General features: G+C 33.7%; 4 protein-coding genes across 4 annotated transcripts; 3 read left to right on the forward strand and 1 right to left on the reverse strand.

Annotated features, from left to right (window-relative positions):
* Positions 1–777: 777 nt before the first annotated feature.
* On the forward strand, positions 778–6,563 carry LOC143449620 (ADP-ribosylation factor-like protein 8B-A). Its single transcript, XM_076949890.1, has 7 exons — positions 778–987; positions 2,403–2,483; positions 4,828–4,901; positions 5,082–5,175; positions 5,299–5,366; positions 5,466–5,536; positions 5,642–6,563. The coding sequence occupies exons 1-7, from the start codon at positions 865–867 to the stop codon at positions 5,689–5,691; spliced, it is 561 nt and encodes a 186-aa protein (XP_076806005.1). The 5' UTR covers positions 778–864; the 3' UTR covers positions 5,692–6,563.
* Positions 6,564–9,341: 2,778 nt separating this feature from the next.
* On the forward strand, positions 9,342–16,693 carry LOC143448744 (prolyl 3-hydroxylase 2-like). Its single transcript, XM_076948600.1, has 16 exons — positions 9,342–9,474; positions 9,580–9,685; positions 10,007–10,104; positions 11,166–11,296; positions 11,393–11,561; positions 11,790–11,960; positions 12,163–12,291; positions 12,392–12,513; positions 12,744–12,939; positions 13,205–13,365; positions 13,510–13,755; positions 14,010–14,105; positions 14,635–14,782; positions 15,037–15,227; positions 15,406–15,546; positions 15,878–16,693. Exons 1-16 carry the CDS (start codon positions 9,384–9,386, stop codon positions 15,932–15,934), a joined length of 2,253 nt encoding a protein of 750 aa, XP_076804715.1. The 5' UTR covers positions 9,342–9,383; the 3' UTR covers positions 15,935–16,693.
* A 476-nt stretch (positions 16,694–17,169) lies between these two features.
* On the forward strand, positions 17,170–21,437 carry LOC143448746 (chemokine-like protein TAFA-2). The gene is made up of 4 exons (XM_076948602.1): positions 17,170–17,760; positions 17,845–18,015; positions 19,491–19,627; positions 20,782–21,437. Exons 1-4 carry the CDS (start codon positions 17,667–17,669, stop codon positions 20,791–20,793), a joined length of 414 nt encoding a protein of 137 aa, XP_076804717.1. The 5' UTR covers positions 17,170–17,666; the 3' UTR covers positions 20,794–21,437.
* A 150-nt stretch (positions 21,438–21,587) lies between these two features.
* Positions 21,588–27,253, reverse strand: LOC143448745 (ruvB-like 1). Its single transcript, XM_076948601.1, has 8 exons — positions 26,985–27,253; positions 25,156–25,284; positions 24,843–25,017; positions 24,523–24,680; positions 24,087–24,300; positions 22,725–22,923; positions 22,156–22,350; positions 21,588–21,934 (listed from the first exon to the last, which is right to left on the reverse strand). Exons 1-8 carry the CDS (start codon positions 27,123–27,125, stop codon positions 21,775–21,777), a joined length of 1,371 nt encoding a protein of 456 aa, XP_076804716.1. The 5' UTR covers positions 27,126–27,253; the 3' UTR covers positions 21,588–21,774.
* Positions 27,254–27,706: the final 453 nt, after the last annotated feature.

The raw sequence follows: 27,706 nt of genomic DNA on the forward strand, positions 1-27,706 counted from the left end.
AACGAATAACATTATCAACCACAACAAACAACATAAAGAATTAAGGAGAAAATTATACAACATGAGTGATACAGACCCAAAGTCTATGAGAGAAGTCAAATATGTGACCTAACACAAGAATGATTGGTATGCTGGGATACCCAGTTGTGATCAGGCAAAGTCACTAATTTAATGGAACCATTAAGTTATACATAGAACATTTGGTTAACCCATTGATCATTGTGGTATTCTGGCAACATGACCATACTATCACAGTTGGGACCTACCAATTCAAAGAAGGAACTCAGCGTTTAAAAATTTACGGATTTCAGTGCTATGCATTTGTAATAGTAGTGTTACACCATGAACCTTTTTCTAGAATCTCATTTGTGAAGTCTGTACTTATGACTTGTGAGTGCACTCTTTGGATCATTATCCAAGATCCATTACCTTTGGTGTAAATCAAAACAAAAACTGCTTTAAAGATTGAGAACTTAGGGATCTTAAAAGCTTTCACTTCATTTTAATCGAACGTTGACTGTACTTGATTTGCTGATTTGGATGTCCAAATTTATTTTTTGTCTTCCATTACTTAAATTGCGCATACTTGAACTTTTTACCTGCTACAGTGTTGCAGTAAGCACAGAACAATTTTTTTGAGAGGAGATTACATCGGTTTTCTTCAATATTTTAGTTAAAAAGGCCTTTATAATATTAATGCAAGCATTCAATTTCAGCAGTCATGGAAAAACATTTGCTCTTTATTTGTCCATTTATCGCATATTTATATTATAATGATATCCTTTTAAATATGCAGTGCAAGTAATGTATTATTTGGGTTAAGTGCCTAATTTTTAGAGTTACACATCCATAAAATTTGTCAAGATGTTAGCTCTGTTTGGAAAGCTGTTGGACTGGTTTAAGTCATTGTTTTGGAAAGAGGAAATGGAACTTACTTTGGTTGGTCTCCAGTACTCAGGAAAGACTACTTTTGTGAATGTTATAGCAGTAAGTGTATCTTGCATTTCTACTGTTGTAGGGTTTAAGATCAATCAAAACTATTCGTTCACTTACATCATTACTTACATTAATTTTAGTTTTCGGTTCTAATGGCCATTCATGAATCTTTTTAAGGTCACATGTGTTTAGAAGCTTCAGATACATATACCGGTCTCATTGTTTTTTCTAACAGGGTTACTGTTTGATGTGAAATGTCCATTTATTTTGTTGTATGTCTAGTGATTACGATATTGTCAGAGGTGGATATTCGGTACTATTTCAAAAGAGTAGTTCGGTACTTTGTCAGTACTCGGTACCGGTACTTTTTGTGTAAAAAATGCTGCTGCAAATGCAATGTTTGCTGCTATTATGTACTCGGTATAGGTTACTCCAGGTCAAAACATGTGTGACGTTACTCGCTTGCAATTTTAAAACTTTTCTAGGTTAAAAAAGGTCAATTCATGTATTTTTGAACACATACTTGCTAAAAATTTTAAATAATCATGGAAAAATGTAACGAGTAACGGGACCGACTGAAATTTCTAGAAAAAAGTAATTCGGGACAGAGTTTCGATACTTTTTTCAAAAGTTCCAACGGTATCGGTACTGAAAAAGTATCGCAGTACAGTAATTCGGTACTATAGTACTGCCCAGTTATGGATATTGTTGCTGTTACAAGCTTTTTCTTTTGTAGTTATACAACACTAAGTTTGATATTAAAATTGGGTTATATCTGCATGAATTACGGTACCTTAAAAATAAAGTTTCCAGTTATTACATGAAATCTGAGACAACAAATAAATTATAAGGTTCTACTAAATGTTCAGTGGAAATATTTGCTTTAATTCCTCTCAAGTTAAACTTCTTTTAATTAGTACTTTCGCCTATTACTATTGTTACTTCGTGTTGCAACCTAGATTGTTGATCCTGCTAACGTTCCATTTTACTTGTAAGCTCTTGGAAAAGCTCAAGCTATTCTTAAAGTAAAAGTGATCAATGCTATGCTACAGGACCTTCTACAAAGCCAAATTGCCATATATAGAAGAAATAACGCATTTTAAGAATGATAATTACTATTATATATAGTAAAGGAAAAAGATTGAAACTAATTGTTGTACCAACATACTTCATGGTTTCAGAGTGGTCTTTTTCTCACAAACCAGTTTTAAAATTTTAACTTAGGATATTGATAGAGCTTACTATTAAGAAGAGTACTGGAATATGTATAGTTAAACTTGGCTTTGTAGTAACGTAGATAGCATGCCAATTTCCCACCTGCTTTGTGCTTACACTCCATCTTCTAATTTAATGTTCATTGATTTGTATGTATTTATATTGTGCATTTTGTTGTTTGCCATAGTTTGCTTGTGTTAGCACTCAATTTTTGAATCTTAATCATTTTAATATGAAAAAACTTTTAACAGTCTGGCCAATTCAATGAAGATATGATTCCAACAGTTGGATTTAACATGAGGAAAGTTACAAAAGGCAACGTTACCATTAAGGTGAAATACTGAAATTTATTTTTACCTGGAAATGGAATCTAATCTACAGTAGTCTAACTTTATAACACGTATTTTGAAAACTAGTCTAACGTTATAACATGTATGGATGTAATTCATAAAAGATTTAAATTGTAGTGTAGGAATCATATAATCACCTTTATGTTAGTACAGTCGAATCTGGTTAATTGCATAGTCAATTTGCCAAGCCTTTTTATGCGATTAAACGAATTATGCGTTTATGCGAAAGTGCAAATTCCACTTATTTTCTTACTTGACGTGCGAAGCTGGTCACGTGTAAAGACGTCAACACGCAAAACACTAACGTTTATTGTGTATTGCGATCATCCATTCATTCAAGCACGCAAAACATGAAAACATGCTTTCTTGCATTTGTGTGTTTAAACGAACAAATGTGGCCATGTCCGCCCCTTCAAACTGTGTAGTCGTCGGCGAATTGTATGAAGTGCATGCAGTACTTCTTTATTTTTCGGTGTTGTCACAGCGTCACCAGAGCTTTCTTTATTGTTGTCGTCTTTTACAACTTGTTTGTTTCGTAAAACGTCTTCATATATTACGGCATCATCTTAACGCAACGCTTTCTTTACGCAACGGTTAAATGAAACTAAAACAGTGCGAATGTTAATGTCTGCGTATTGACAGCCACGTGTTAATGTTTAAATTGGGCATTGTCTGTTTGATGGTTTTGTAACAAAGTGCAGTACAAGTCGTAAGGCTTACGCATTGCGTGTGCGCTCTCAATGCGCGTTGTTTTCAATTTTATCTTTTAAAAACTTTTGAATAATCGAATAAATCACCTTCATTTTTATTCAATTAAGCGGATCATGCAATAAACCGCTATGCGATAAACCGAAGTATTATCTTTACAAATGATAGGCTATGGTTTGGGACTTGCGCTCTTTATGCGATAAAACGAATTATGCGATTATCCAGAATGCAATTAACCGGATTTGACTGTATCAGTGGCAGATCTACATGGTTGTTGCCACACGCCCCTTAGGGATTTGACCTGTTTTTATTGTCATGCTATTATCCCTCTCTTATCACCATTGATAGTTTTAATTATACCATAAAGTTGCAAACAAAGCAACTAGCGCAGGAAACAGAATTTATTAATAATATAGGAGAATTTATAAACAATACACAATATGTTTCGGACATGAACGTATGTCCTTCGACAGAGTGAGAAACGAATGTTAATGTTAAAATCGAAGTTGCCTAAATATTTATAACAACTTCGTACGGAAGTAGCTGCAAGAGAAAAGGACGCAAAATTTATAGTTTACAGCAAGACGATACAGTTAACTGATGATAGGTGCAAAGGCATTGCACATTAGTGGTACAGCTCACGTTACTAATATACATGGTTGCATGAGGTAAGCTGTACTTACGTTGGTAAGACTGCACGTCACTTTCAACATTGAAATACTTGGTGTATACTCCTCGTTTAAAGTTGGAAACTGCTTCAATAATAAAGCCCACATGCCCCATGATCTTCTGTCAAACGTGATGTACCAATTTACATGCCCGCATGATGTGAGCTGTACTTACATTTGTAAGACTGTACACCACTTTCACACAAGGATCACATAGCATAACCTTCCATTTAGGCCAAATATACTATACTTTTACGCTAAGGTCGGTTAAACGAAAGGTGTTGTTACTTAAGCATGCCGGCGTATTCAATCAAAACTCACAATGGTGCAAGTGTGATGTTGTAATTACCGGTACTTTCATAACATCACAATATGTGGCAAATTAGCTAAAGCTTTTAGTTGACATAAAACCTGCCAATAAATATGAAAAATAGCTCTGTCAGTATGCTCAAACCTGCTACTATTTTTTTCGTATTATGCGTCTGTATTAGCTCTAGCACAGTGGTTTTCAACCTTTTTCATACCACGACCCATTTTAACAGCCCAATGTAACTACCGACCCCCTTCCAAAAATTTTGATTCAGGCATATGTAACACATTTGTGTATGCGCAATAGCACAAAAAAATATAATTAAAAATAACATAAATCATGATACCACTCTGTTGAAAAAAATACTCATTTATTGAATTGGCATTCTCGTAACAGTGATTGGTATTTAATTGTCAGCTTCACGACCCCAGAGAAAAGGCAAACGATCCCTAGGTTGAAAACCACTTCTCTAGCAACATGCTTCAAGTTACAATTACGTCACTAATCAAGTGCAAAAGATTGCACGACGTAATAGCTGTTCTTAGTTCAGGAAATCCCAAACTTTTAATCAACCCAGGAACACTCCCGTCAAGGATTTTCTAGATCCGCCACCACTGGTTAATATGTATGATATATGTAGGTATGGGACATAGGTGGCCAACCACGCTTCAGGAGCATGTGGGAAAGATACTGCCGAGGGGTGAATGCTATTGTGTGAGTTTTGTGTTGCAAAAATGAAATCATAAAGATCATAGCGATAGAGCATTTCGTTAGTAACGTTAAATAGTAATCTATGTGCCTATCCTATTCGTGCTGTTCTTTAACAGAGTGCTTGATTAGTGAAACTCAGTCTTACTGAACAAACAAAAACAACGATTACTTCTGGTGTTACAGGTATATGGTTGATTCAGCTGACATTGAAAAGATTGAAGCATCCACAATTGAGCTTCACAGCCTCTTGGAAAAGCCACAACTTCAAGGAATTCCAGTAAGAGTCGATACAAGTTTTCATGATGGGTGATAGTGGTTAGCGGTTGTAATGTAATGTAACAGTGAATGGTCAAAATATCATAATTAGTAATCAGCAGATTGACTGTTTCTTTTTATCCAGGTGCTTGTTCTGGGAAATAAGAAGGATCTTCCACAGTCACTTGATGAAAAAGAATTGATAGAAAGAATGTAAGTTAATAATGTCTGCATCACCACAGTTAATCAATATCAGTTGCCAATCTGCTGTTTTGGCCTGTGATCATTTATATAAATATATGTGACTTGTAGGAATCTTGCTGCTATCCAAGACAGAGAAATTTGCTGTTACTCAATATCATGCAAAGAAAAAGATAATATTGGTAAGATGGATAGTGTTTAGAAAGCATCTGCCCGAAGTAGTATAGTTAAGTCACACACACATGGTAATAGATAGTGTTGTTTTTGCAACTGTGGTTCATTTTCAGATATTACACTTCAATGGCTTACACAACACTCAAAATCTGGTGGAAGCTAATTTTTTACTTCTAAAAAGACTGCACTTAATGAATGCAATTCTCAGAAATGATGATTATTACAATACATAGTAGCGTCAAAGTGATAGCTGCTTGAAGATGCTCCCAACCTTGGCAGCTCCCAATGTTGTATTTGTCCAGTTCATTCCTGTTTTCCAACAACCTTAGAGAACTGCAATGAGAAATGAAACCCAGATTTATTTATTAATGAATCTGGTTACTTCAATCATTAATGAGTGAAAGGTCAAAACATACATCACTTGAAGATCAAGCCGTATTTCATTTGTTTTGTGTTTGTTTATTAAAATATATTTGTTATTGCATAGTGTTAATATTTTTTTGTTTATGCAGAATGTGGGGTATCCAACTGTAATTAACAACAAAAGTTAGGCGCTATCTTTTTGCTAAGATTTCCAAAACTATCTGTTGAAATATTTTTGCACGTTAAATGTAAAAATTTGACATTCTTAATATTTCAACTCTTAGGCAAACTGAAAATAGACAAGATTGCAATACTCTGTTTTTGTTTCATATTTCCAGTTTTGCATAAGTTGTTATATATATATACATGTATATGTACTTGATGAATATTATTTAAGCATGCTCCTATGGTTGTGACATCCTATTTGTCTAAACTATTATGTGTTTGATAAAAGTTTAGATCAAGATTTCTCATTGCCAGTTGTCATTGGCTTATTTATGATTGTGCATCCTTGAAGATTTTTTTAGCTATAGTTGCATACGGCAGACAACCCAAGGTCGTTTATAATTTATATTACATTATTTTCATGTTAAAACTTTAAAAACTTGATTCATGCAATGCTTAATTTGTAATGGTTGAATACATTATAATAATACATTGCTTTGCACCTCGCATTACTGAGTTTTTCGTCATTTATAGTTGTAGTTGCTTTTGGTTTGCCGTCCGAGAGACCGAGATTGCAATTTTACTACACAAAGGGTTTGCAAATACGGAATGTGTAGAAACGGCATCGTACTGAGAAAAGTGTTTGTACGATATAAACTCGTCTAGGATTACTCATCGCCAAGTTTATGCGTTTTCCGATTGAATTTTTAAAAATTCATTTGTTAGGGTTTTGTTGTTACCACTGTTGGGCAATATTCACCAGAGCCAATAAAGATCAGCAAGCGTAGCTTGTGCCTTGGTCGAGGGATATCGTTGATATAGCCTGGCCGAGTATCGAACCGGAATCATTTCGCACCGGTCAGACGTGAAAGCTGGAAAGGCGCTTCACCACCGAGTCAACCAATAGGCCCTAAAGGCCTAAAGCATTTCTACTATTCGAGAGATCCTGCCAATAAGTCATCTACGTACTGTAACCTATCACCAGTGCAGTATTCCTAAACAGAAGTGGTGATTCGCGGTCCAACAATCTTGAAATCATGTTATACCCATATACTTATTCGCGGATTATCGGAAAATAATTTAAACATGCCAATGCACAATGCTTTTGTCACTACTTGAACTGAAATTACCGAGTTTTATTTGTTTTTAACCTTGCCCATATAACAAAAATGCAAAAAGTAAGGATTCGCGACCTTCCGTCAAAAAAGTGGGCGGACGGTGGTATTCTCCTGAATTCGAGTCTTCTTCGATTTATCACATCCCTGACTCACCGTGGATACATTCACAGCACGGATAAAACCTTCGATTTGCAGAAAGAGCTAATCCACCATCCTGGACCACATGTGAGTAACAGAAAGAAAATCGTTTTCGAAAGTAGAAACAAGCGCTACTCAAAAGCTTTTCGTAACTTTGCCGCTCGTGCACAAATGAGTTATTTTATCTTTCCATTTTGAGAAAACGAATCACAATTCTCATCTTATTTTTAACTTTAATATAAATTTTACGTTTGGCACAACCTCACTCCTATTTACCACAGCTTTAGAGTTGTTGAAAAGGGGAAGCCCCTATAAAGATTTTCACTTGAATGTATACGTGATCGTTGAAGTTAAAACTTCGGTTTCCGGTGTGGTTGAAACATAGGTCATCATTAAATTTGTTCTGCTGTTTCGTTGTAACTTATGGATTATTACCTATATGTAGCTAAATTGTTCAGAAAAACTATAGACATTGCGTATAAAACATCTGTTAACAGCTTTTGCTTCTTGAGATCGTAATGATTTTAATGATACCGCTACAATATCAAAACAAAGATGGTGTCACATAAAATGCTGATACATGTAGTTTGACATCACAAAGAATTCGAGCTAGAATATTAAGCAATACTTTTTTACAACGTAGGAACCGTTTTTTACAATGGAGTGACATATTTTTTGTTGTTTACTGTTGTTATTTCACCGTGTTTACTTGTATGTTGATTGAAGGCTGTTAGCAAAGAGGTGTCACTGGAAGTAGGTCAGTAACATACTCAACAAGTTACTTACTATAAGTTACTAGTTTTTGTTTGAAAAAAATAGTTGAGATCACCAACATAACTTACTCCTATAGCTATTTTATTGATTTTAACTAATATATTTGCATGTATTACATAGTTAGATAAAAAGAGACAACTTTATTTAATGAAGTAATACATGGTGAAGTTTTTATCGGAGGTATTAGGAAAATGCTTGTTAATAGACCCTTTCTGCATTTCCAAGTTATAGTCTGAGTGGCAAGATTTTTTTGATCGCCCATGCTTAGAAATGGAAGTTGTCAAGCCATTTGATTCTTTTTGTAATTGCAAGTGTTCAGGGCATCAGATTGTAAAGATTTTGCTTAGATGAGTAGCACATGAATTTCTTTACACAGTAAATAAAAAATATTGGGCAATCGTTGTTTTCTATTTTTCATTTTACAGCACATTGAATCCTACACATGGTTTTGTTTGATATGACGTCATGTTGCGTGATCAGTGTAGCATGTGACAGGGAATGCATAAGAGTTTGCATGGTATCCGTGGCGTACGTTATGGTAGTAATTCTGTTTATTGTTTCATATCGCTAGTTTATTATTTAAACTTTGCTTGAAATGCCAAGTAAAATTACTCATGTAACACGCTGCAGATACTGCGCAAAATTTTATGCAATTCACGTTACATCATACGCTGACCACGTAACATGACCTTATGTTGAACAAAACCAATGCCTAGGATTCAAAGTGCTGTAAAAAAACTGAGCAACCTTTTACAATATTTTTTTCTTTGCTGTGTGAAGAAATTCATATGCTAACCACCTGAGTGAAATCTTTTCAACCTGATGCCCAAATTGCTTGCAATTTAAAAAAAAAATCAAAGTGAGTCGACAATTTCCATTGCTAAGTATAGGCGATTACAAAAATCTAGCCACCCAAAACAAGATGGTGGCCGAACTTAGAAAAAGTCTATTATTAATTATTACACATGTCGTTATTTGTCTTTTTTATCATTTTGGATACAAGTTTTCTAGTTTTTAAGAAAATTTGTCAGGCTGACATACATTTAATCAAGGGAAAATTTTTTATAGCAAGTTGTTTTTACTTATAAAGTTGTTAGATTTTTTTTATTTGTTAAAATTTTATAATTTGTTTGATTACAAGTTTTCATTGTTTTTGACTTTATAACAAAATATTGTTGTCCTCATGTTAGTTTCTTTTGTATTAAGTATTATATACAATATACATTAAAATCAATTTCAAATGTTTTTATAACAGGGTGCAGAATTAAGCTACATCATACACAAAATTTATTACAGAATGAAGTGTGGAATTATGCCATTTTCCTCAATTTTGTTTTTAAACAACATTTTTTGTACATTTATTGCTGTACTTGTTGCCGTCGACTCAGGTTTGCCATCTATTTTACTTGCTTTCAGTTATTGCAGTTTGATTTTTGCGGTGGAATATATATTTACAGTCTGTTGCAGTAATTCAATTATGTTTTTGCCATCAGACATTCAAACTTTTGATCAACTTTATGCAAACGGCATTGACGCATACTGGAATGAAGACTGGAAAGATTGTATCCATTATTTTGAGAAATCAATAAAAAGCTACAGGTATGTTGTTCCAAAAAATATTTTTTTCCATATTTATTTTATACCTGCAGTATTTACAAAATCAAAAAATTGTTTAACAACTTGAGTATTTTCAATTTTTTAGTGAATAATGTTTCAATATATGACAATAATCACTTCCTGCATTTGATATGCAACAGTTATTAAAATATGTGAATTGTTGGAACTTGGAAACGTTTAAAATTAAAAATGTTAACAAATATAAATTGATTAACTGTTGCACATTGATTTAAACTTTTCTTTGATGAATATTTATCTGGTTATTGTTGATAGATTGGCTTTCACATTATGTTTTCTTCATAGATTTATGCAAGATAGCATCAAAAACTGTTCAAAACAATGCAGTAGAGGAACAAACTCGAAAAATATACTTGATTCTTACCACCACTTTATAGTTAAAGGTAAGATTACCACATTGAGTTGGTAATTGTTTAATGCCCATTCCATCTAAACTGCACTTACACCTGCCGCACCACTGCAGTGCAATGTGACTCAGCTCAACCTGAACTCACTCATAATCTCTGTTTACACTGGGCATAGCTGAACTTGGCGCGATTTCACAAAACAGTGTGAAGTTAACTTGTCGTTATAGCAATGGCGTCATTCGAATCTGGATTAGAGCCTAATGTTGTTTCAGATAAACTTGATTTCGGAGTCTATTAAATTAGTCACTATAAACAATTGACACGGCTACCTACTTTATATACTCTTAGATATGTTAAGCTGTGAACACTGAAAAATACCATACTTGCAACGCTGATTTAAGCACTGCTTGATGCGATGAATACAAATTTGAAAAACAAGCACAAATTTTGTCATAATAAAATTGCTGTCCCTACTGAGATACTTGCTCTACTAATCAATCAAATCTGCTTTTTTGCTTGAAGGTGACAAAGTAAAAATCATCGAGAAAAAACAAACAAATGTTTTAGCCCAGCCGCTTTATTAGTGAACTGAGTGACAATGTTTGATACGGTACGATGCCGGTACAGCTATTAGGTTAACTTACTGGCTAATTTGCGACACTTTAATATCATGCATGTGGCAAACACAAAGACTAGCTTTAACACAAAGGTATATGTAAGTCTACATTAGGTCCACTTTAGCATAGACATTCGTACCGATATCTAACAAGACACCAAAAAAAGCAGGCCACAAGGTGTCTAGAGTAACACAAAAATCTACACCTGCTTTGACCATAAAATTTGAGCATGGTGTAAACGGCTAAAGTTTGTTTTATTGTAGCGAGTTATGTGCTGCGTTGACTTACGGTAATGGTAAACGCACCTTAAATGTTCAAAATTTGTCCAAATCAACATCTGAAAGGTGTGGTTTACCATAATTCAAGGTTTCACAATAAAACGATCAACAATTGCCATAATTTTTACCATAAGTGTTTGCAAAGAGTAAAAAACATATTGCATTAAACGTTACCATCATTTGCTAAAAAAAATTATTGCAGCGGCTTGTCTTGAAAAGTGTGAAAAAGAAAAGTTTGGTGATTCAAGAAAATTTTTAAGAATTTCAAAAGAACTTCATGAATCTTTTAAACAGAAGCGGCTGTATATCTATTTGCAATTTGCTTATTTTCGGGTAAGAATTTTACCAAAATTTTGTTGGCATACACATTTGTTTTCTTTTTAAAATATACTTGTATGAGGTAGGTTGTTCAATTGTTTGTATGTTTAGAATGGTGACTTTGCCAAGTCATTAGCAGCATCACATACATATAATTTATATGATCCTGATGACCAAATGATGATTTCAAATATGGATTACTTTCGAGGACATGAAAACACAACTGGAGATATGTTCATAAATCTTGAAGCACTACCTCACCAAACATCTTATGACTTAGGTTAACTTATTTTCATTCTTATTTTAAGGTAATTAAAACTTTAAGAAATTGCCTATCAATAATTGTTTTTCATCTCTCATCTCAGTCTTTTTTCACTGCAAATTCCTTTTCCTTTGGAGCCAAACAATTTGTTTTGCGTTACAAAAATTCGAAATACCTTTGTCCATGCTTGGTCTACAAATGAAAACATTCTAGTAAGTGATGCTGACGAATACATAACTGACACAGGAATTGAAGCATACAACAGAGAAGATTACAAAGATGCTATTTCTCATTTTGAAGAAGCCTTAAAGAGATTCTATGAAGAAGAAGAAGGATGTAGATCTCTTTGTGAGGGAGAATATGATGTTGGAAAAGAGTATTCAGATATTCCAACCCCTTTTCATCTCCAAATTGTGTGTAAGGATTTCTGTATGCTATCATAGTACTGAACAATTCTGCAATTTTTTCCTAGCATTTAAATTTGTTGTTTATAAAAAACACAATGCCAGTGCACATTCTTACAAAGCACAACAAGTTCCTCATATTGCAGCACAATATAAATATATTATATGCTTGTAATTGGTTCTTTCCTTGAATTAATACATTTTTTTTCTCCTAGATCATTACAGAGATGTAATGGAGTGTTATCTTCGATGTCCAACTGAACTCGGAAGAGTGTCATTAAAATCTTCAATTAATAACTATCTTCCTAAGCATTATTTTTTTCTACATTCTGCATATCATCACAGTAAGTTTTAATTTAATTCATACCGGTAATTTTTAATGTAGAATCTCCATTAATAAAAGTTATCTCTTTATGTTAATTTAACTCTTATATTTCTTGTCAGTGCATGAAGACATGAAAGCATCAGAATGTGCCAAGGCTTATTTGCTGTTCTTTCCTGACAACTTATATATCAATAGTTTTCTTGAAAGAATGAAAGTATCAGATGAGGTGAAAGCAAGAAAGGTATGTTCTTATATTTATTTATTGATTTGAATCTTTCATTTACATTCCTTAGCATGGGTTGCAGAGTAAACTCTGCATTTTTGTCCTGCAAAGAACAAATTTCATGAGCAATCAAATTCTACCTCCCATTTTATGCTTCACAACAGAGTACACTGAACTAAAGATACTCCGGTGCTCAAGGAATGTTGTTCTACTTCTTTTTTTATTTGATGTCACTTTTTAATCTGTAGGAAGCAGTCAATTTTCACCATAGGATAAAACTTCAATCTGAATTGCTGAAGTATCTCTATCAAAAGTTTGGCATTCGTGATTACGACAAGTCCATATTTGAAATATACCCCTCTGAAGATTTGGAAGATTTAGACATCCTTAAAAGGGAGAAAGCATCTAAAAATGACGATACTTTACAGCCAGTGCAGGGATATGGTGGGTATGCCTGCAGAATGGAGATGACAAATTTAATTTTTGTGAATTAGTCTTCTTTTATTGTAAGGCTAAAGCTTCTTTTATGTTTTTTTACCATCTTATTTATCATTTTGTATCGACTTAAAATACATTCTAATGCCATGATGTAATTCCATGCAATATATTCAATGTTGACTGAAATAAAGTTGCTTGAGTGTGTTATTTGTGCTATCTACATTTATTGTGTAGATTCGGATACAGTTTGCCACATTGTTTTGATTTACAGAAGCATCAGATCTTGATGAATCTGGACAAAGTGACGAAGATGACAGTTACAATTCAATGCAAGATAAAACGGATGACTTAATTGCATCGAAAGATAGCTACAATGAATATGTAAAAAACATAGAGCAGAAGAAGTTGTTGGATGCCAAGAATTTGGAAGAGGTTTCAGATCATTTTCTTTTTTTTTAAACTTAAAATTTTTTTCACACAAATCTTTAATTTTGTTTTTGCACATACCGGTAGTCTTTGGATAGGAAGTTGTAAAAAAATGTTGATAAATTGTAAAAGTTTTGTTGATAAATTAAGAGATTAGATGTGGATATATCTCCACTACAAGACAAACCGATTGGACGGCAAACAATTGACTCGAGCTACATTGTTACTATACCTGAAACATCAGACGAACGTCATTCATCAATAGCAGAAGGTTCTTTGTTGTTCGAAAATACCGTTATGCTTGCAAATTCAACTCAAATGGTTGGACCAGAAAGATTTGCAATAGATGGGATGGCAACAGAAAATGAATGTAAAGATTTAATAGACCTACAACTGGTGAGCTGAATTACCTACTAGAAAATATGTACATTCCAGAGACTAAAACAAAGAATGCATAAGACCCGCTGTGTTGGAGGTACATGCAAAATATATAGGGTATATGTGACTTGCCTAATTCAAACCACATACTTTGTGACAATGTCTTCCATAGCTGGAATTGTCGTACTTGCGTTAAATCTTGACAGTATACTTTACACTAATCATTCATGTTCACTTATGACAAAGTAATATTAGACGTCTTGTAAATGTAGACTGGCGGCTTGTTTGGCGATGGATACAAAGGAAGAGCCCAACCTCATACAGAGCATGAGTTGTTTCAGGGAATAACGGTTCATAGAGCGGCACAGGTTGATTAATTCAGAAATAGTTTTGGTCGGATTAAATTAGAAATAATTGTGCATCTGTTTGTTGATGTGTATTGATATACTGTTTATTTATACCATAACTGTATTAACAGCATTTATTAATGTGTTAGAACTTACTCAACGTAGGCTAAGTACTACTGACAACGGTATGTTACTAAAATATTTCTCCTCAAAGTGAGGAAGTTAGTTCTTGCATCTTGCATGGCTTAAACTCGATGTCCATTTTCACCACTTGAGAGCTTTTGTAAAACTTGTATGTGTGCCTTTTCTGATGAATGCAGCTTGATTTGGTTTTCAGGTTTGTTGTCGTCTTGCCTCAATTAAGCACTTGACGAGGGGCAAGACCTAACACAGCATTGAAAGCTAACTTTAAGTCAATTATTAAGTAACGAAGAGAAATTAACAGCCCACCTGCCAAAAGGCACAGGGGTGCAGTTGTCCCCATTCTTTCGGCGGATCTCTGTGTAATGTCTCCATAAGATGGTGAACGGATTTTTACTTTATTGTGTAGTTAGCAGCTGATGGGCAACTTCCAGCTTCAGTAGCAAAATTATTCTACGATTTGAGTGAACGTGTACTAATGCAAGTGAAAGCTTATTTCAAACTAGATGAGTTATACTTCGACTTCACTCATCTGGTTTGTCGCACAGCTGTAAAAGGTAACTTATAAGGGTGAACGTGCTGATATATTGTGTGTTACAAGTTCATTTACTTTTTCTTAAAATCACTTTGTTGAAAATAACGGAGATTGTGGCAAGTTTATAGAACCATATTTTAAATACTGTATTGAAGCAATCTTCATAAAAATTCCAATATCGATAACAACAAAATACCAAAATTGATTCATGGGTCAAAAAGCTTTGCACAAATTTTTCTTATTTACAAACATTAAAAGTATAACAAATTGCCTCAGACACGGCCACGGAGCGTGATGATCTGAGCCACCCAATTCACGCCGACAACTGTATTCTTCATGAGAATGGACAGTGTATAAAGGAATCCCCCGCCTTTACTTGGAGAGACTATAGCTCCATTCTCTATTTAAATAGTGGCTTCGATGGTGGTGAATTTATAATGACTGATTTTACAGCACGACGTGTCATGGTATGGATATTTATGTTTGTAAATATTGCATGATGCAATATCAGCTTATTTTGTTGTTCCTGGAAAAAGACGTAATAGAATTTCTAAGTAAATTTTTAATGGCTATTTTGTTACATTTTTGAATCACAATTTAGAGAAAATGAAGAATATTAGAATTATTATTTTGTATTATTTGTAGCTTCAAGTCAGACCAAAATGTGGTCGTCTGGTTAGTTTCAGTGCGGGCAAGGAATGCTTGCATGGAGTAAAACCTGTCACCAGGGGCCGTCGATGTGCAATGGCTTTGTGGTTCACTCAAGACCCTGCTCAAAACGAAGTGGTACGTTTAGGAAGTTTATTACTTCCTTTCAAATTTCCTAATTAACACAAACTACGCACAAAAGACATCCTTTCGCTCTCTCTTTTCATAGATGCGCGTATAGACAACATAAATATTTCATGCATACAACAAGGCAATTTATTGCTACGGCCTAGGATAGTTGCAATCTGTTTAACGTACTTATACTTTTAAACGTCATTAAATTATATATGTAATTTAATCAACATTTGTAATATGTAGTAATAATATGAATATTTGTAATATGCGCGGAAAGACAGTAACAGTAAATTAAGTTGATGGTACTGTTAATTGCAAAATCTTTTATTTGCAGTTGCGAATTGAAGCGAAGAAGATTTTAGATGAACTGATTGTCAAAGATGAACTTTGAATTATCTCGAAGTTATCCATGTGCTAATGCCTCCCCTTGCTGATGGTACAGTTCAGATTACCTACTTTTTTCATTCCTTGGGACTGTTGCGCTTTTGCACGTAGTAGAGCATTGCCTCTGGATGCGTTAAATTTTAATTACTGGTATTCTTGAGTAGCTTTTGTTGAAAACAATGAAATCATGCAACCGTTGTATACATTTAATTATTGATAATTTTACAGTATTCTGCTTAATCTTTCAATATGCATTCGCTTGGTCGTTTTTAAATCGATGTTTTTTTAATTTTTGTTTGAGTGCAGTCCATGAGTTATATGTAGGCATACGTCAATGTTTACTGTGTTATACGAAATATTATAGTCACAAAAGTAGTAGTATTATAGCTTCTATACTAACTTTGCGTCATTATTTTACTGTAGATTCTGTAAAACGCGAAAGCACGCGTTGCTTGCTATGTTACATTGCCAAATAAAACTTGTATCTTTCTTATGTATTAAACTTGGCCTTATTAGAAGACGACGCTGCGGTTAATTTTCTGCTTTTTGATTTAACTTGTTAATGTTATGCGGGCTAGCGCAGTCAGGTAAGTGCGTTGGTTAGCTTGCATTTTCGTTTTTGGTTTATGCACTTTTTGTGTCTGGTAAGAGGTTGCGTGCTTTTATGAATAACGTCAGTGTATTGGAAGCAAATTTCACTGGCTTATTTTTCAATTCTAGTGTTTGAAAGCTGCCGATCAGAGTAATAAATTACATTGAAGTTCAATTTTTTTCTCTTTTTCGAAGACTTTTGCTCTGTTGTTTGTCTATTTAACATCGCACTCTGGAAAAAAAATTTTATATTGATAATTTTCTCCATATTAAATTCATATTAACCGACCAATATATTGATTGACTTGTTTAGAAAGAAAAAACCTTAATATTCACTGGTTAGACTACATTACAACGACTAAATGAAGGTAATTTGTGTATCGATTATTTTAGTTGTCTTAAAAAAGTTTATTATTACAGCACAATAAAGTCGTGTTGGATCTGATCAATAAAACTCTTCACAAAGAAGGTCAGTAAACCAGGAAAATATTTTTTATCTTCATTAAGATAGATTTTAAGACAAGATTTTTGCAAAAAATTTTAGCGCTCGAGATCTCTCTTTTATATCAGCACTTGTTTTCAGGAAAACTATTGCGTTTTGCATTATTAACGAAGCATGCAAGACTTAAAATGAATTTGTTTAGCTTTCCTTTTTGTGTGACCTAGAGGCTGAGAAGACTATAGCGCGTGTACATGGAGAGCAGAAACTAGTTTATTAATGAAGTTAATTTATCAGAATTGTTAGAAAGAAAAGCGAAGAGATTAAAAGTGAAAATGTGACTGATATATAATCCTAATCTCCTAAGAAAAACTCTAAAGTCTAGCTTCACCCTTTTTTAATTATGAGGGTATATTTTTTATGGAGAAGAAGGAGAGATTATTTAATGCGTCATCAGAGGACAAGGGAAGTGTTTCAGATGGCAAATCCTACTGTACAAGGTTTCGAAGTAAAATACGTGAAACAAAGATAAATACTGGTTTCGTGTCTTACGTAAATTTAATTGTTGGCAATTTACGCGAAATAATTTTTTGGTATTGTAAAACTATGTTATACAGTATCAATTTTTATTAGCTTTCACGCAATAATTGTTTACAATAAATTTGATAAAAAGGAACCAGCTTTGAGCAAAGAAGATTATAATCTAAAAATGCGAGGTCAAAAATTTGCATTTCGATTTGCGGCAATTTACTTCAGTCTCCAGATTTTTGATTTGGCAAGTTCGGTGAAGGAAGTTAGCATGGGTAGGTGTAGCTGATAGTAATCCATAACTTATGCTCTAAATCAACGCGATAATAAAGAAGGGATGTCAAACTTTATTGTTTCAGTTCCTCTAGAAATTGATATTTTTAATGGTCCGGGAGGTCATTGTACAATTACAATGAGAAACAGATGTTGCATGAAAGATCACGGCTTAACACAACAGCAGCGGGCTAAGTGTACTTGTGTTTCGGGATATGTTGCTGGAACCACCAAAGGGCAACCTTCTTGTGTTCACAGTAAGTTTAATAAGTTGATGCAATTGAATTTCAAAGCTTGTAATCATCGTGTGCATCATCAAGTAAAATGAAATCAAGATTGCAATTATTGTCATTTAGATTTTAGTTACAAAAAATAACGTATTTTGATGAAAATTTTAAAATAACGTTAATTTCTGCGCCACAATGACCGTAAACCTTTGATTTACATTCATAAGTTTAATTTGTTCCATCCAGAGGTTGGCAGTCGGTACTTGAAAGTACCATCGGTAACGGTAAGTCGGTATTTGGCAAAAAATGTAGCGACGGTTCTGGTATTCGGTGCTATTTCAAAAACGTATTTCGGTACTTTCTCGGTACTCTGTACCGGTATACTGTGTGTATAGTGCAAGTGCAAATTTGCCGCCACTGTGGCCCCGCTAAAGGTTACTCCAGGTCAAAACTTATCTGAACTGACCTCTCGTGACTTTATTAGACATTGTTGGACTACAAAAGACCAAAAACGCTGAAATTGGCATTAAGTTTTTATTAAAATGAACGTTTGAGACACATACTTGTCAAAACCTTGAAGTAATCAAAAGTATCAGTATCATCTGAGTACCGAAACCGAATAAGATATATTGAAAAAAAATACTTCGATACCATTACCTATGTCCTATGCAATGGTCAATGCTAGTACTATTGTACGCTGAAAATCCCATTAATTAAATTATCAATGATTTTTTCGGAATTAAGTAAAGCAATTTATTATTCCTAAATAGTTTCAACATCAAAGTTGCAGATGTAGCGATTGTTGATGGTGCATTTTAGATACAGTTTTATAGCTGTTAGCATTCAATCACGTTTTCATGAATATTTACCGCTTATAGCGTTGGATAAACCAAATTTTGCATAGATACCGAAGTAATTTTATGAGAAGGCCTGCCTTGCCATAATTGAGTTAAAAAGCTTTTACTGCAATTGCAATGATACAATAGTAATACAGTAGTCAACTTTCCCGAAAAAAGTTCATAAAATTGTAGACTTAATGGAAATTGGTGACAACAATAGTCGATAGATTTTTTGTAAAAAGAATTTACTAAACTACTTTGTAGCAAAATAGAATTAATCACTACGTTAGTTTGATAGCTTTGGCTTTTGTTTTCATCACATCTGTTCGCAAAATACACAAATAGTATAAAATAATAAAGACGTTTTATTTCGCGGAAATTACTAAACAGTATAACGTAGTACTGCATAATTGTTGGCAACAACTGAATTTAATGTGATTTTGGTATAACAGGGAAACAAAGTTGTTTATTTATTCGAAAATGATTTACTTACATCTGTGATCAGTATATCACTGAAATGAAAAAAGTCAGATTATCATGCGTTTTATATTATTAGATCTTTTTCGGTGTGGTTTTAAGTTGTTTGGTTTTGTCTCCTCGTGTAAATGTCAACTATCTTGTTCACACTGGAATGTTAACAAAAATGTTCTTTTTGTTGTGTCACAGAATCAATAAAATCGAAGAAGAAATGGTGTCAAATGAAGCCGTGTTTAGAAGATGAAAAATGCGCGCTATTTATTAATAAGTTCAAAAAAGTTGAAGGTTGGGAGTGCAAGAAAGGCAGTGTTACAAAGAGAACCAAGGTATGGTATATTAAAACGTTTTTGTATTATTAGCCTTTTCTTGCAAATTGATAAGTCGCGTCGGCAAATTTTGCATAGGTTTTCGGTTGTAATTTTCACACAAGCACAAAATCAATATAATCGTTGAAGATACTAAACCAGTGGCTGATGGTAGAACTAAAAGTCATGTGAAATAAGATTCAGAAGCACAATTTTCTTATTATTGGCCGTGTTTTTGTATAAATGGTTCAACGATTGAGCCTACTTGTACAACGATAAGATTACGTGAGTTTGTACACATTTACGAGAAGCTGCTATTTGCACGATGGTAAATGGTGCACTGTAGGCCTACAGCTGTAGTTATATTAACGGCTTCTAAAAAGGTGGCAGCAAATATAACAAAAACAAATTTTTTAGGCTACTTTAAAATACGTGTGTAATTGCATCAAACAAGTTGACCTTTATCAATTGTTTTTTGGCTTTTCAACTCTTCTATTCATGTTAAAATTGTTTGATAAATTTTCTTCACAACATTTAGCTAACAATTTTCTTGTACAGTTAAATAGCTGCTTGAGTTAAAGCAATTTAGGTGATAGCTGTTAACATATTCAGCTATCGATCTCACTTCGATTTAAAATTGGACCATTTTCAAAAAAATCGAATTAGCTTAAACCCGAATGTACAATCATTTTGTCATTAACGGTTATGCTATCAGCGACATGTCCATAACGCCTGTTTGCATACTTTTTCTTTGATTTTTGTTGATTGAAATTTTCAACCTTGGCGTACCCACCGTGTAAAAAGCGTTTTAGCATTTAAAAAAATCTCTGGAACAGCTCAACTTTACTATGATTCTGCATTATTTTTGCAAAAGAGTGTGGCCTATTTAAAATGTAACTAGTTATTAGTCAGCACCGTTGACCTGTGCTCGCCTTCATGCATCACGAACCAATAATTATTATCAACCATCATTATGGAAATGAAACCACGTCTTAAAATATATCTGTTTTAAAACCGTTAGTTTTATATTTTGATCACGAAATCCTCCATCTTTTTCAAGTCGGTCTTAAATGTGTAATAACATGTAGGCCTACTTTATGTCTAAATCGTAACGTAATCTAACATAGCAATGTTTAATTGTTTATATATCACGATGGTTAACTTTTGTTTGACAGATAAAGGAATGAAGATTTGTTCTTGAAGGTCGTTCCATACAACTTGTTTAGCATCTTTTTCATTTTTTGTTATTTTTTAAAGATTTGTGTGTTGTCAGGTTTTAATTAATTGTCGCAATAAGTTTATCTCAAGTCACGTGATAGGAATCCTAAAAACATAACAGTAGCAAATTATTGATTTTTGCTTGACTATTGCAAAAATCAACCTAGTCTCAAAAAATTCTTCTGAAAATATAGGAATTACCAACATAACTTATTTTAATGCCATCTCTGATGTAGTGGAATTATTCTGGTAGACAGCTGGGGTACAAGTCCACACAAAATTTCAACAAACAGACGGAAATTAGGCGTACATTATTCAAAGCTCTTTTCTTTCATAAGAAACAATAAATTCCTTTCAAAGACAGAATGCAGTCATCCAAAATTAGCAGTAACGGGTCTATCACTCGATCAAGCATACATTTTTAAAACGCTCATTTTTGAAACTTCCATTGTTTGTTCAGGCATTTTATTAAATTTTAAACATGTGCGATGCTATCTTTTTTAAACGGTAGGTTTTAAGATCTTGCATAATGTTTAGATTGTGGTCAATTATTTATTTTCGCTAGCCTGATGTGAACCGGGGTTAACAACTGACATGAAGTACCGAATTAATTTCAACTACCTTCATTTAACCAATGCTTATCCAAACCAAAGATGTAAGTAAGCGTGACTTGTGAGCTACCCCTGGCACTACTCAATAAACCTCAAGTAAAACCTAAAAGCAATCACATAAATAGATCGTCTCAGTAAAATCAAAACTCGACTTGTGCAAAAAGCGGAAATCTATTGCTAACATACGAACTTAGAAAAGCAGGTGTTCGACTTTTAAAACAACTCATACAAAATAATAATAACAGTTTCATCAGTTAAATGATTCACACTACACGCACTAACAGTAAATGAAATTTACACATTAGCGCTGACTGTTCAATGAGACAGGATGAATCCCATTTACTTCATAAATTTGTCGCTCTGTTCGGTGAGGATTTTCGCCGACGATTTTGCGTCATAAAAAAGTTCGTTTATTTCACCGATGTCGTCAGTAGCAATCGCCTCGCGACCGTTGATTTTTGCAAGAATATTTGCTGGCGTGAGAAGCTGAACTACATATCTACAAAGAGCATGTGTTGTTAACACTTCATTGTTTTGAAAACTAACTCTTAGACATCTTTTAAACATCTCCCAGTACACCTAATGAAGCAAGCTTACGCTTGCGAAAGCTCGTGTACAAGAATTAAAAATAAAAGTTAACACTATAGAGAGCCATCTTATGTTCTGTTTTTGCATTTTGTCAGTAACAAAACGAAACAAGTATCAACAGCATTTCGATACCTTAATGAGGTCTTGCTTCCAATCTCACCAAATCTTTTAAGCGCTTCATCTGAGACTTGGATATTTTCTATTTTTGCCCGTATGGTTAAAATTCTCATCATTTCTTCAGTGGTGTACATCATGGTTTTAATAATTAAGATGCGATCCAACAGGTCAAGAGGAATGCCGTGAGGAGCAATGATGTCTTCTGTTCCTCTAATCAAATATTAACATGGAAAGTTAATAATAGGAACTATCAAAAACATAAGCATTATAACGTTTTTACATTAAACGCAAACACCTATTGAGCGTTGATTGTAATTACAATTCAGGATTTAGTAAATTCAACGTCAAAATGATAATTGACATAATTCAATAACACTTCAGCAGCTCTAAATTTAAGATTAATTTGTGTATACAGCTATCAATCAACACACAATCGATCCGAAAAAAATGAAACAATAGTCATTGTTGAAATATTAGAAGACAAATCCCAATCAATACTGATGTACCAAAAATGCAACACAAAAAATATGTCTACAACTACTAATACAGCACATATGTAAGTTAAAGACAAAAAATAGTTGTACTTTATTGTGCAATGTCCCCTGTTTGTCGCAAATATAACAATAGGACTGATTGCAGATTCAAGAGCTCTGTGAAGGTAGGTGAAGCATTCAATATCAAGCATGTGGATCTCATCAATAAAAAGTACCCCAGGCACAAGCTCCGCAACGCCTTGGTCAATATATTTGTTGACAACTTTGTTGATTTCAGTGCGCAGTTTATCTGAGAAACAAAAGTTTTAGACTTAACCGAGATCAAAAACACATGATCATCAAAGCCTTTGCAGTGATATCTCTGCAAATTCGGTCCCCAAAAACACCTTAAAAACAATTAACGCAGGTATGGTCATATAGTATTTACACTAAGAAAATTACTATTCGGACAAACAAACAAATATCAATTTTGGTAATAGTATGATGTAATTGTTTACGATAGTTAAGTATATATATTGACTGTTTAACAGCAATAGTTGCTCATTTGTTTTAGTGTTCTGAAAAAGGATATAATTATGTTTATCTCAGGGTGGTCAAAATTTGCGAGCATGAAGGGCCACATTAACATTTGTAGAAAACATGCGGGCTGCTAACAGGGGAAACTCTCGAGTAACCAAAGGGTTGAGTTTGCTGTTCTAATCAACATAATGTTTTGCTGCATGACTAATGTACTTCTTGAATACTTTCTCCTTGTTTGCAGCTGTGCTTACAGCAAATAGCAAAATCATCGCATGTGTGTGCTGTAACAAAATACTGTGACCTTAGCTGTGGAAAGATATTGTTACCACGTAAGTCATAAATTGACCAGCGTTTGCATCATGTGCGACTAACTTAGGGTTGTTGTTTATGCAATTCATATAAATAGAGTGTAGTTATATTTTAAGACCAGCGGATGAGCACAAGAAATAGGGTGTAATTAAAGCGTTTACAAGCTACATGTGGCCCGGGTGCCAGGGTTCGGACCATACTGGTTTATCCAACACACTATTTTTCCTTGTTAATGAAATTAATTGTATCCATGGCAAACAAACGGTGCTTATCAAAGTATCCAAAACCAATATACTACACCAGCGTGGTCCAACTTCTTTTCATCGCGGGCCAAAATATGAACATTTTTTATCTTGCGGGCCAATGTTTTTAAATTAGAACTGAAGAACAATGTGACATTGATATTAGAACTGAAAAAAGTTCTCTTTTTTATTAAAACTGAAATTAGAATAGTTCAAAATTTAGCTGATAAAATTTAAATGCTGATCAATGTGACATCTGCGGTCGAGGATCTTCCTCGACAATAGCGACTATCAAAGCTGACTATCAGTTCGCGGGCCAAAAAATTGGTGCTCGCGGGCCTGCAGTTGGACCACGCTGTACTACACAATAAAACATATGTACCAGTGATCTCTGTTTTCTTAGGCTTCATCAACTGGCCCATCATTGACATCACATCCTGGCCACCTTGCGGTCTGGCATTGGCAACATCTAGGTCATGAAGTGTTACATCCTGTATTACTTCACGTCTTTTGTGGACATCACCTTTCGGTATAGGGACATACTCTTCAGCTTCAAGATCATATTCTGTGGCGTATGTGTCGGACCTGCCCATTCTCTGTCAGTAAATATAGCAAGAATTTGCATAAAGTTCATTCAAACACAGTCTTGCCAGTTTTACGTAACAATGAATGTAACTTAATGTTAAATATTGGTTTTGGTAATTGCTATTTGTACCATACGAGGTTAAGGCTGAAATCATAGTTTAAGATGAGCAGCTGATTTTAGTTTTCAACAGAAACAATGTTGACGTTTATATGAATTACTAATAAATACAAACCTTCACTGCACCACTATTAGCCTCAATATAAATGACATCACCGATTTCCACTTTTTCTTTTTGTATATTTTCATAAATTGAAGGATCAAGCTTGAGCTGCTTTGTTCCTTTTGCAGTCTTCAAACCAATTACCACATGACTAACTGTTTTGCCGTATCCTTGCAATAAGATAAAAATAATTGTCAAAAATATATAGCCTACATTGTGTTTCTGTATTTAGTGTGCACAAATAGGCTATATCATTTTTCGTTATTAAAAACACTGGTTCATGTTAAAGGCAACTTATTGGTTGTAAAAAAAACTTCACACGTTATCAATACCTCCCATTGGATTTTCACTTTCATGAGGAGTTATTTCATTGACCTCGCCCTCATAAACTTCCTTTGTCTCCTTAATTCTTAATCCAATGGCTCTTCTAAAATTTTCCATTAAAACTTCGGTTTTCTTGATTTCTGTAGAATATACCTCACTTCCCACCATAGGGCAAAATGGAACCTAAAATAAAGTTTCAATACACAAAACAGTATCACCTACTCACCCATATACAGTACAAGCAATTTTTAGCAAGAATTGCAATTATTTTTGTGCAGAAGAACTAATTTAAATTTAATTCGAGAAAACAACAAGCATTACTTTATTTCCAAGTTCTTGAGCAATGGCTAAAGCTAAAGCAGTTTTTCCAGTGCCAGGTGGACCAGCAAGTAGCACCCCTCTTCCAGCCATCTTTTTACTTCGAATCAACTCAACCACCACTCCACATGCCTTGATAATAGAAGCTCATCAAATTAACATAACACATAGTTTTAATAAGTGGTTTTATGTTATTATTTTTTGGGAATGGACGTCAGATAGTCCTGCTTTATATACTTAGTATTTGGTTATAACTTAATGCTAATAGATTTCAAAAAAATAAATGATGCTCAGTACTAATAAAATGGCAGTGTATTTGCTTCATCAAAGGATCAAGATTAACGTGAGAACAAAATCAAAAATAAAGTATTTAGTTACGTATGAAAAATATGAGAACTTATTATTTAGATTGAATTATTCCGGTCATTTTTAACAGATTCTAGTGAAAATAATATTGTGTCCTTGACAGAAACGTCTACCTGTGACATTATTAACATAAAGTATAAGCGACTATATTGACGAAAACAATCAGCAAATAACTATAGATTATTACTGCAAGTATGTCTAAGTAGTGATGTAGGGCTCCTGGCATTTTGTCATCCTTTGTAGGATGCAAAGTCTGCTCTTAGTTAACTATTTGCAACTGGTTGAAATTTGTGTTTGAAAAAGCGCTCAATATTTAACGTCATCGCTGAATAATGTCACTCAAAATGTTTCGCAGTATAAACTTTTCCGATTGTTTGAAACTAAAAGAATGTGTCAAAAAAATCACTAATATGATTTACTAATTTGAATTTGAACTAGTACGGTTTTCAAAGAGCACCTCTCTACCGAAGTTGAATTTATGATTAATAAATTACATGTTTAACAGTAATTATAATTGTAATTTGATATTTTTAGCTCGGAGTAATTGTAATTGAAACATGTAAGGAAGTAATTGTAATTGTAATTGAACTGAAATAATGTAATTGATCCAACTCTGGTTCCCACATGCAAACGTTGTCCACCAGGTGCAACGCTTATTCCTATAAACGATGGAAAGTTCAGCTTCTCATCCCACAAACTAACTTTCTTTTCAGTATTGTGGCGATCAGAATGACGTAAATTTCAAATAAGAATTTAGTTATATTTTCTCTAGAACCTTTCGCAAACGATTATTACGACTTCATTTTCATGAAAATATTTTCACAAATCATTAAAAAAATTTACATTACTGTATATGTTTGCAAACACCCAAAAATAAAAAAAATTTTGTATGTGGAAAGAAGAGTCAAAAATGACAGAGAAGCGATAGCGGGTTTAAAATCTATTGAAATTGAGACAAGAGAGAAAATGTATAGTAATGATAGCTACAAGACAGGACTATTTAAAAAACGCATTTAGAAACAGTGCAGGTTTGCTTGCAGAAGTGCAGCAATTTGGAATTGTGTTAAGTAGAAATAAAAAGTAGCCATAGATGTGCAACAAACCTTTTCATTATGATAAAAGCAAAACTTGTTTGTAAGCTGTATCACATTCATCCTTGAAAAAGTTGCAGAAACCTTTTTCAATTTTGCATGTTCTCACTTTTTAAGTAGCCTAATCTTTTTCCTTTTCATTTGATAAAGGTATGTTTTAGTATATAGGCGCAAGTCATAGTAATGCTGCGTTACAACAATATTTGCTGAGCACTGGCTGCTGTGTTTGTTAAGATTTCCGATAAGAATTTCAAATAATTTGCTTTAAATTTATAAATAATAACAGCTGAAGTGACATCATGATGACCTCACTTTATGGCATTACGTCTTTGTTTGACAGTTACAGTTTAGCGAAACATAATTTTAAGCTGTTACCTCTCTCGCGTCTTCTTGTCCTACCAAACCTGCAGCGGTTGGCAATGCTTTGCCATCTTCATCCAATCCTAATCCTTTGATATGAGAATGGGCAGCAATTCGCTGAGTTTTCGTGGTACTTTTAACTTCTTCTATCTTCATCTTTGGCAACTTTAATACTGCTATTATACAGTACTTACTTTTTACTGTCTTAGAATAGTATCTTGGTAGGTTACAATTTAATCGTTAATAAATACCAGTGCCCAAACTACCTGAATGAGACAATGTTAAATACAAATTTGAGTAAAAATAAAGCAGCAGCAACACTAACAAAATTGCCAATTACGGTGAAATCCTTTTTTATAGAAGAGCAGAAGCAAGAATGATGCTATTCTGAAAAGATTGGTTGCCTAGTTCTGAGCATAGCACATAATTGGTATGTTTCGATCACCTAGCTTATGTATCATATGTGTTACAGTCAGCATATTTTCTAAAAATGTAACATGTAAAGTCTGTTTTTAAGAGTGGTATGAAGCTTTTAATCTAAATTTCATCTATTGGCCCAACTAGAAAGTATGGCAGTTTTGGATGAGAAATTGTGCATGCTAAGACCAAGTTTTTGGCATAACGACATGCAGTGAAGTTTGAATTCTTTCTTTATTTGTTACAAATTGGCACTCAAACAACCTAACTTAATTTTTCGTTAGCTGATTATGAATCAGCATAAAAAGAAAAAAATTTGG

The sequence above is a fragment of the Clavelina lepadiformis genome, chromosome 3 (assembly GCF_947623445.1).
Source record: "Clavelina lepadiformis chromosome 3, kaClaLepa1.1, whole genome shotgun sequence".
NCBI lineage: Eukaryota > Metazoa > Chordata > Ascidiacea > Aplousobranchia > Clavelinidae > Clavelina > Clavelina lepadiformis.

Excerpts from the sequence above, each read along its gene's own strand:
- LOC143449620 (XM_076949890.1), top strand. The coding sequence starts at position 865 with ATGTTAGCTCTGTTTGGAAAGCTGTTGGACTGGTTTAAGTCATTGTTT. Across the intron at positions 4,902-5,081 it reads CGAGGGGTGAATGCTATTGT|GTATATGGTTGATTCAGCTG; the intron begins GTGAGTTTTGTG and ends CTGGTGTTACAG. Across the intron at positions 5,176-5,298 it reads CACAACTTCAAGGAATTCCA|GTGCTTGTTCTGGGAAATAA; the intron begins GTAAGAGTCGAT and ends CTTTTTATCCAG.
- LOC143448744 (XM_076948600.1), top strand. The coding sequence starts at position 9,384 with ATGAAGTGTGGAATTATGCCATTTTCCTCAATTTTGTTTTTAAACAAC. Across the intron at positions 10,105-11,165 it reads CCACCACTTTATAGTTAAAG|CGGCTTGTCTTGAAAAGTGT; the intron begins GTAAGATTACCA and ends AAATTATTGCAG. Across the intron at positions 11,961-12,162 it reads TTTTCATCTCCAAATTGTGT|ATCATTACAGAGATGTAATG; the intron begins GTAAGGATTTCT and ends TTTTTCTCCTAG.
- LOC143448746 (XM_076948602.1), top strand. The coding sequence starts at position 17,667 with ATGCGAGGTCAAAAATTTGCATTTCGATTTGCGGCAATTTACTTCAGT. Across the intron at positions 17,761-17,844 it reads GGTGAAGGAAGTTAGCATGG|TTCCTCTAGAAATTGATATT; the intron begins GTAGGTGTAGCT and ends TTATTGTTTCAG. Across the intron at positions 18,016-19,490 it reads GCAACCTTCTTGTGTTCACA|AATCAATAAAATCGAAGAAG; the intron begins GTAAGTTTAATA and ends GTTGTGTCACAG.
- LOC143448745 (XM_076948601.1), bottom strand. The coding sequence starts at position 27,125 with ATGAAGATAGAAGAAGTTAAAAGTACCACGAAAACTCAGCGAATTGCT. Across the intron at positions 25,018-25,155 it reads CTCAAGAACTTGGAAATAAA|GTTCCATTTTGCCCTATGGT; the intron begins GTAATGCTTGTT and ends ACTTTATTTTAG. Across the intron at positions 24,681-24,842 it reads AAGTGAAAATCCAATGGGAG|GATACGGCAAAACAGTTAGT; the intron begins GTATTGATAACG and ends TCTTATTGCAAG.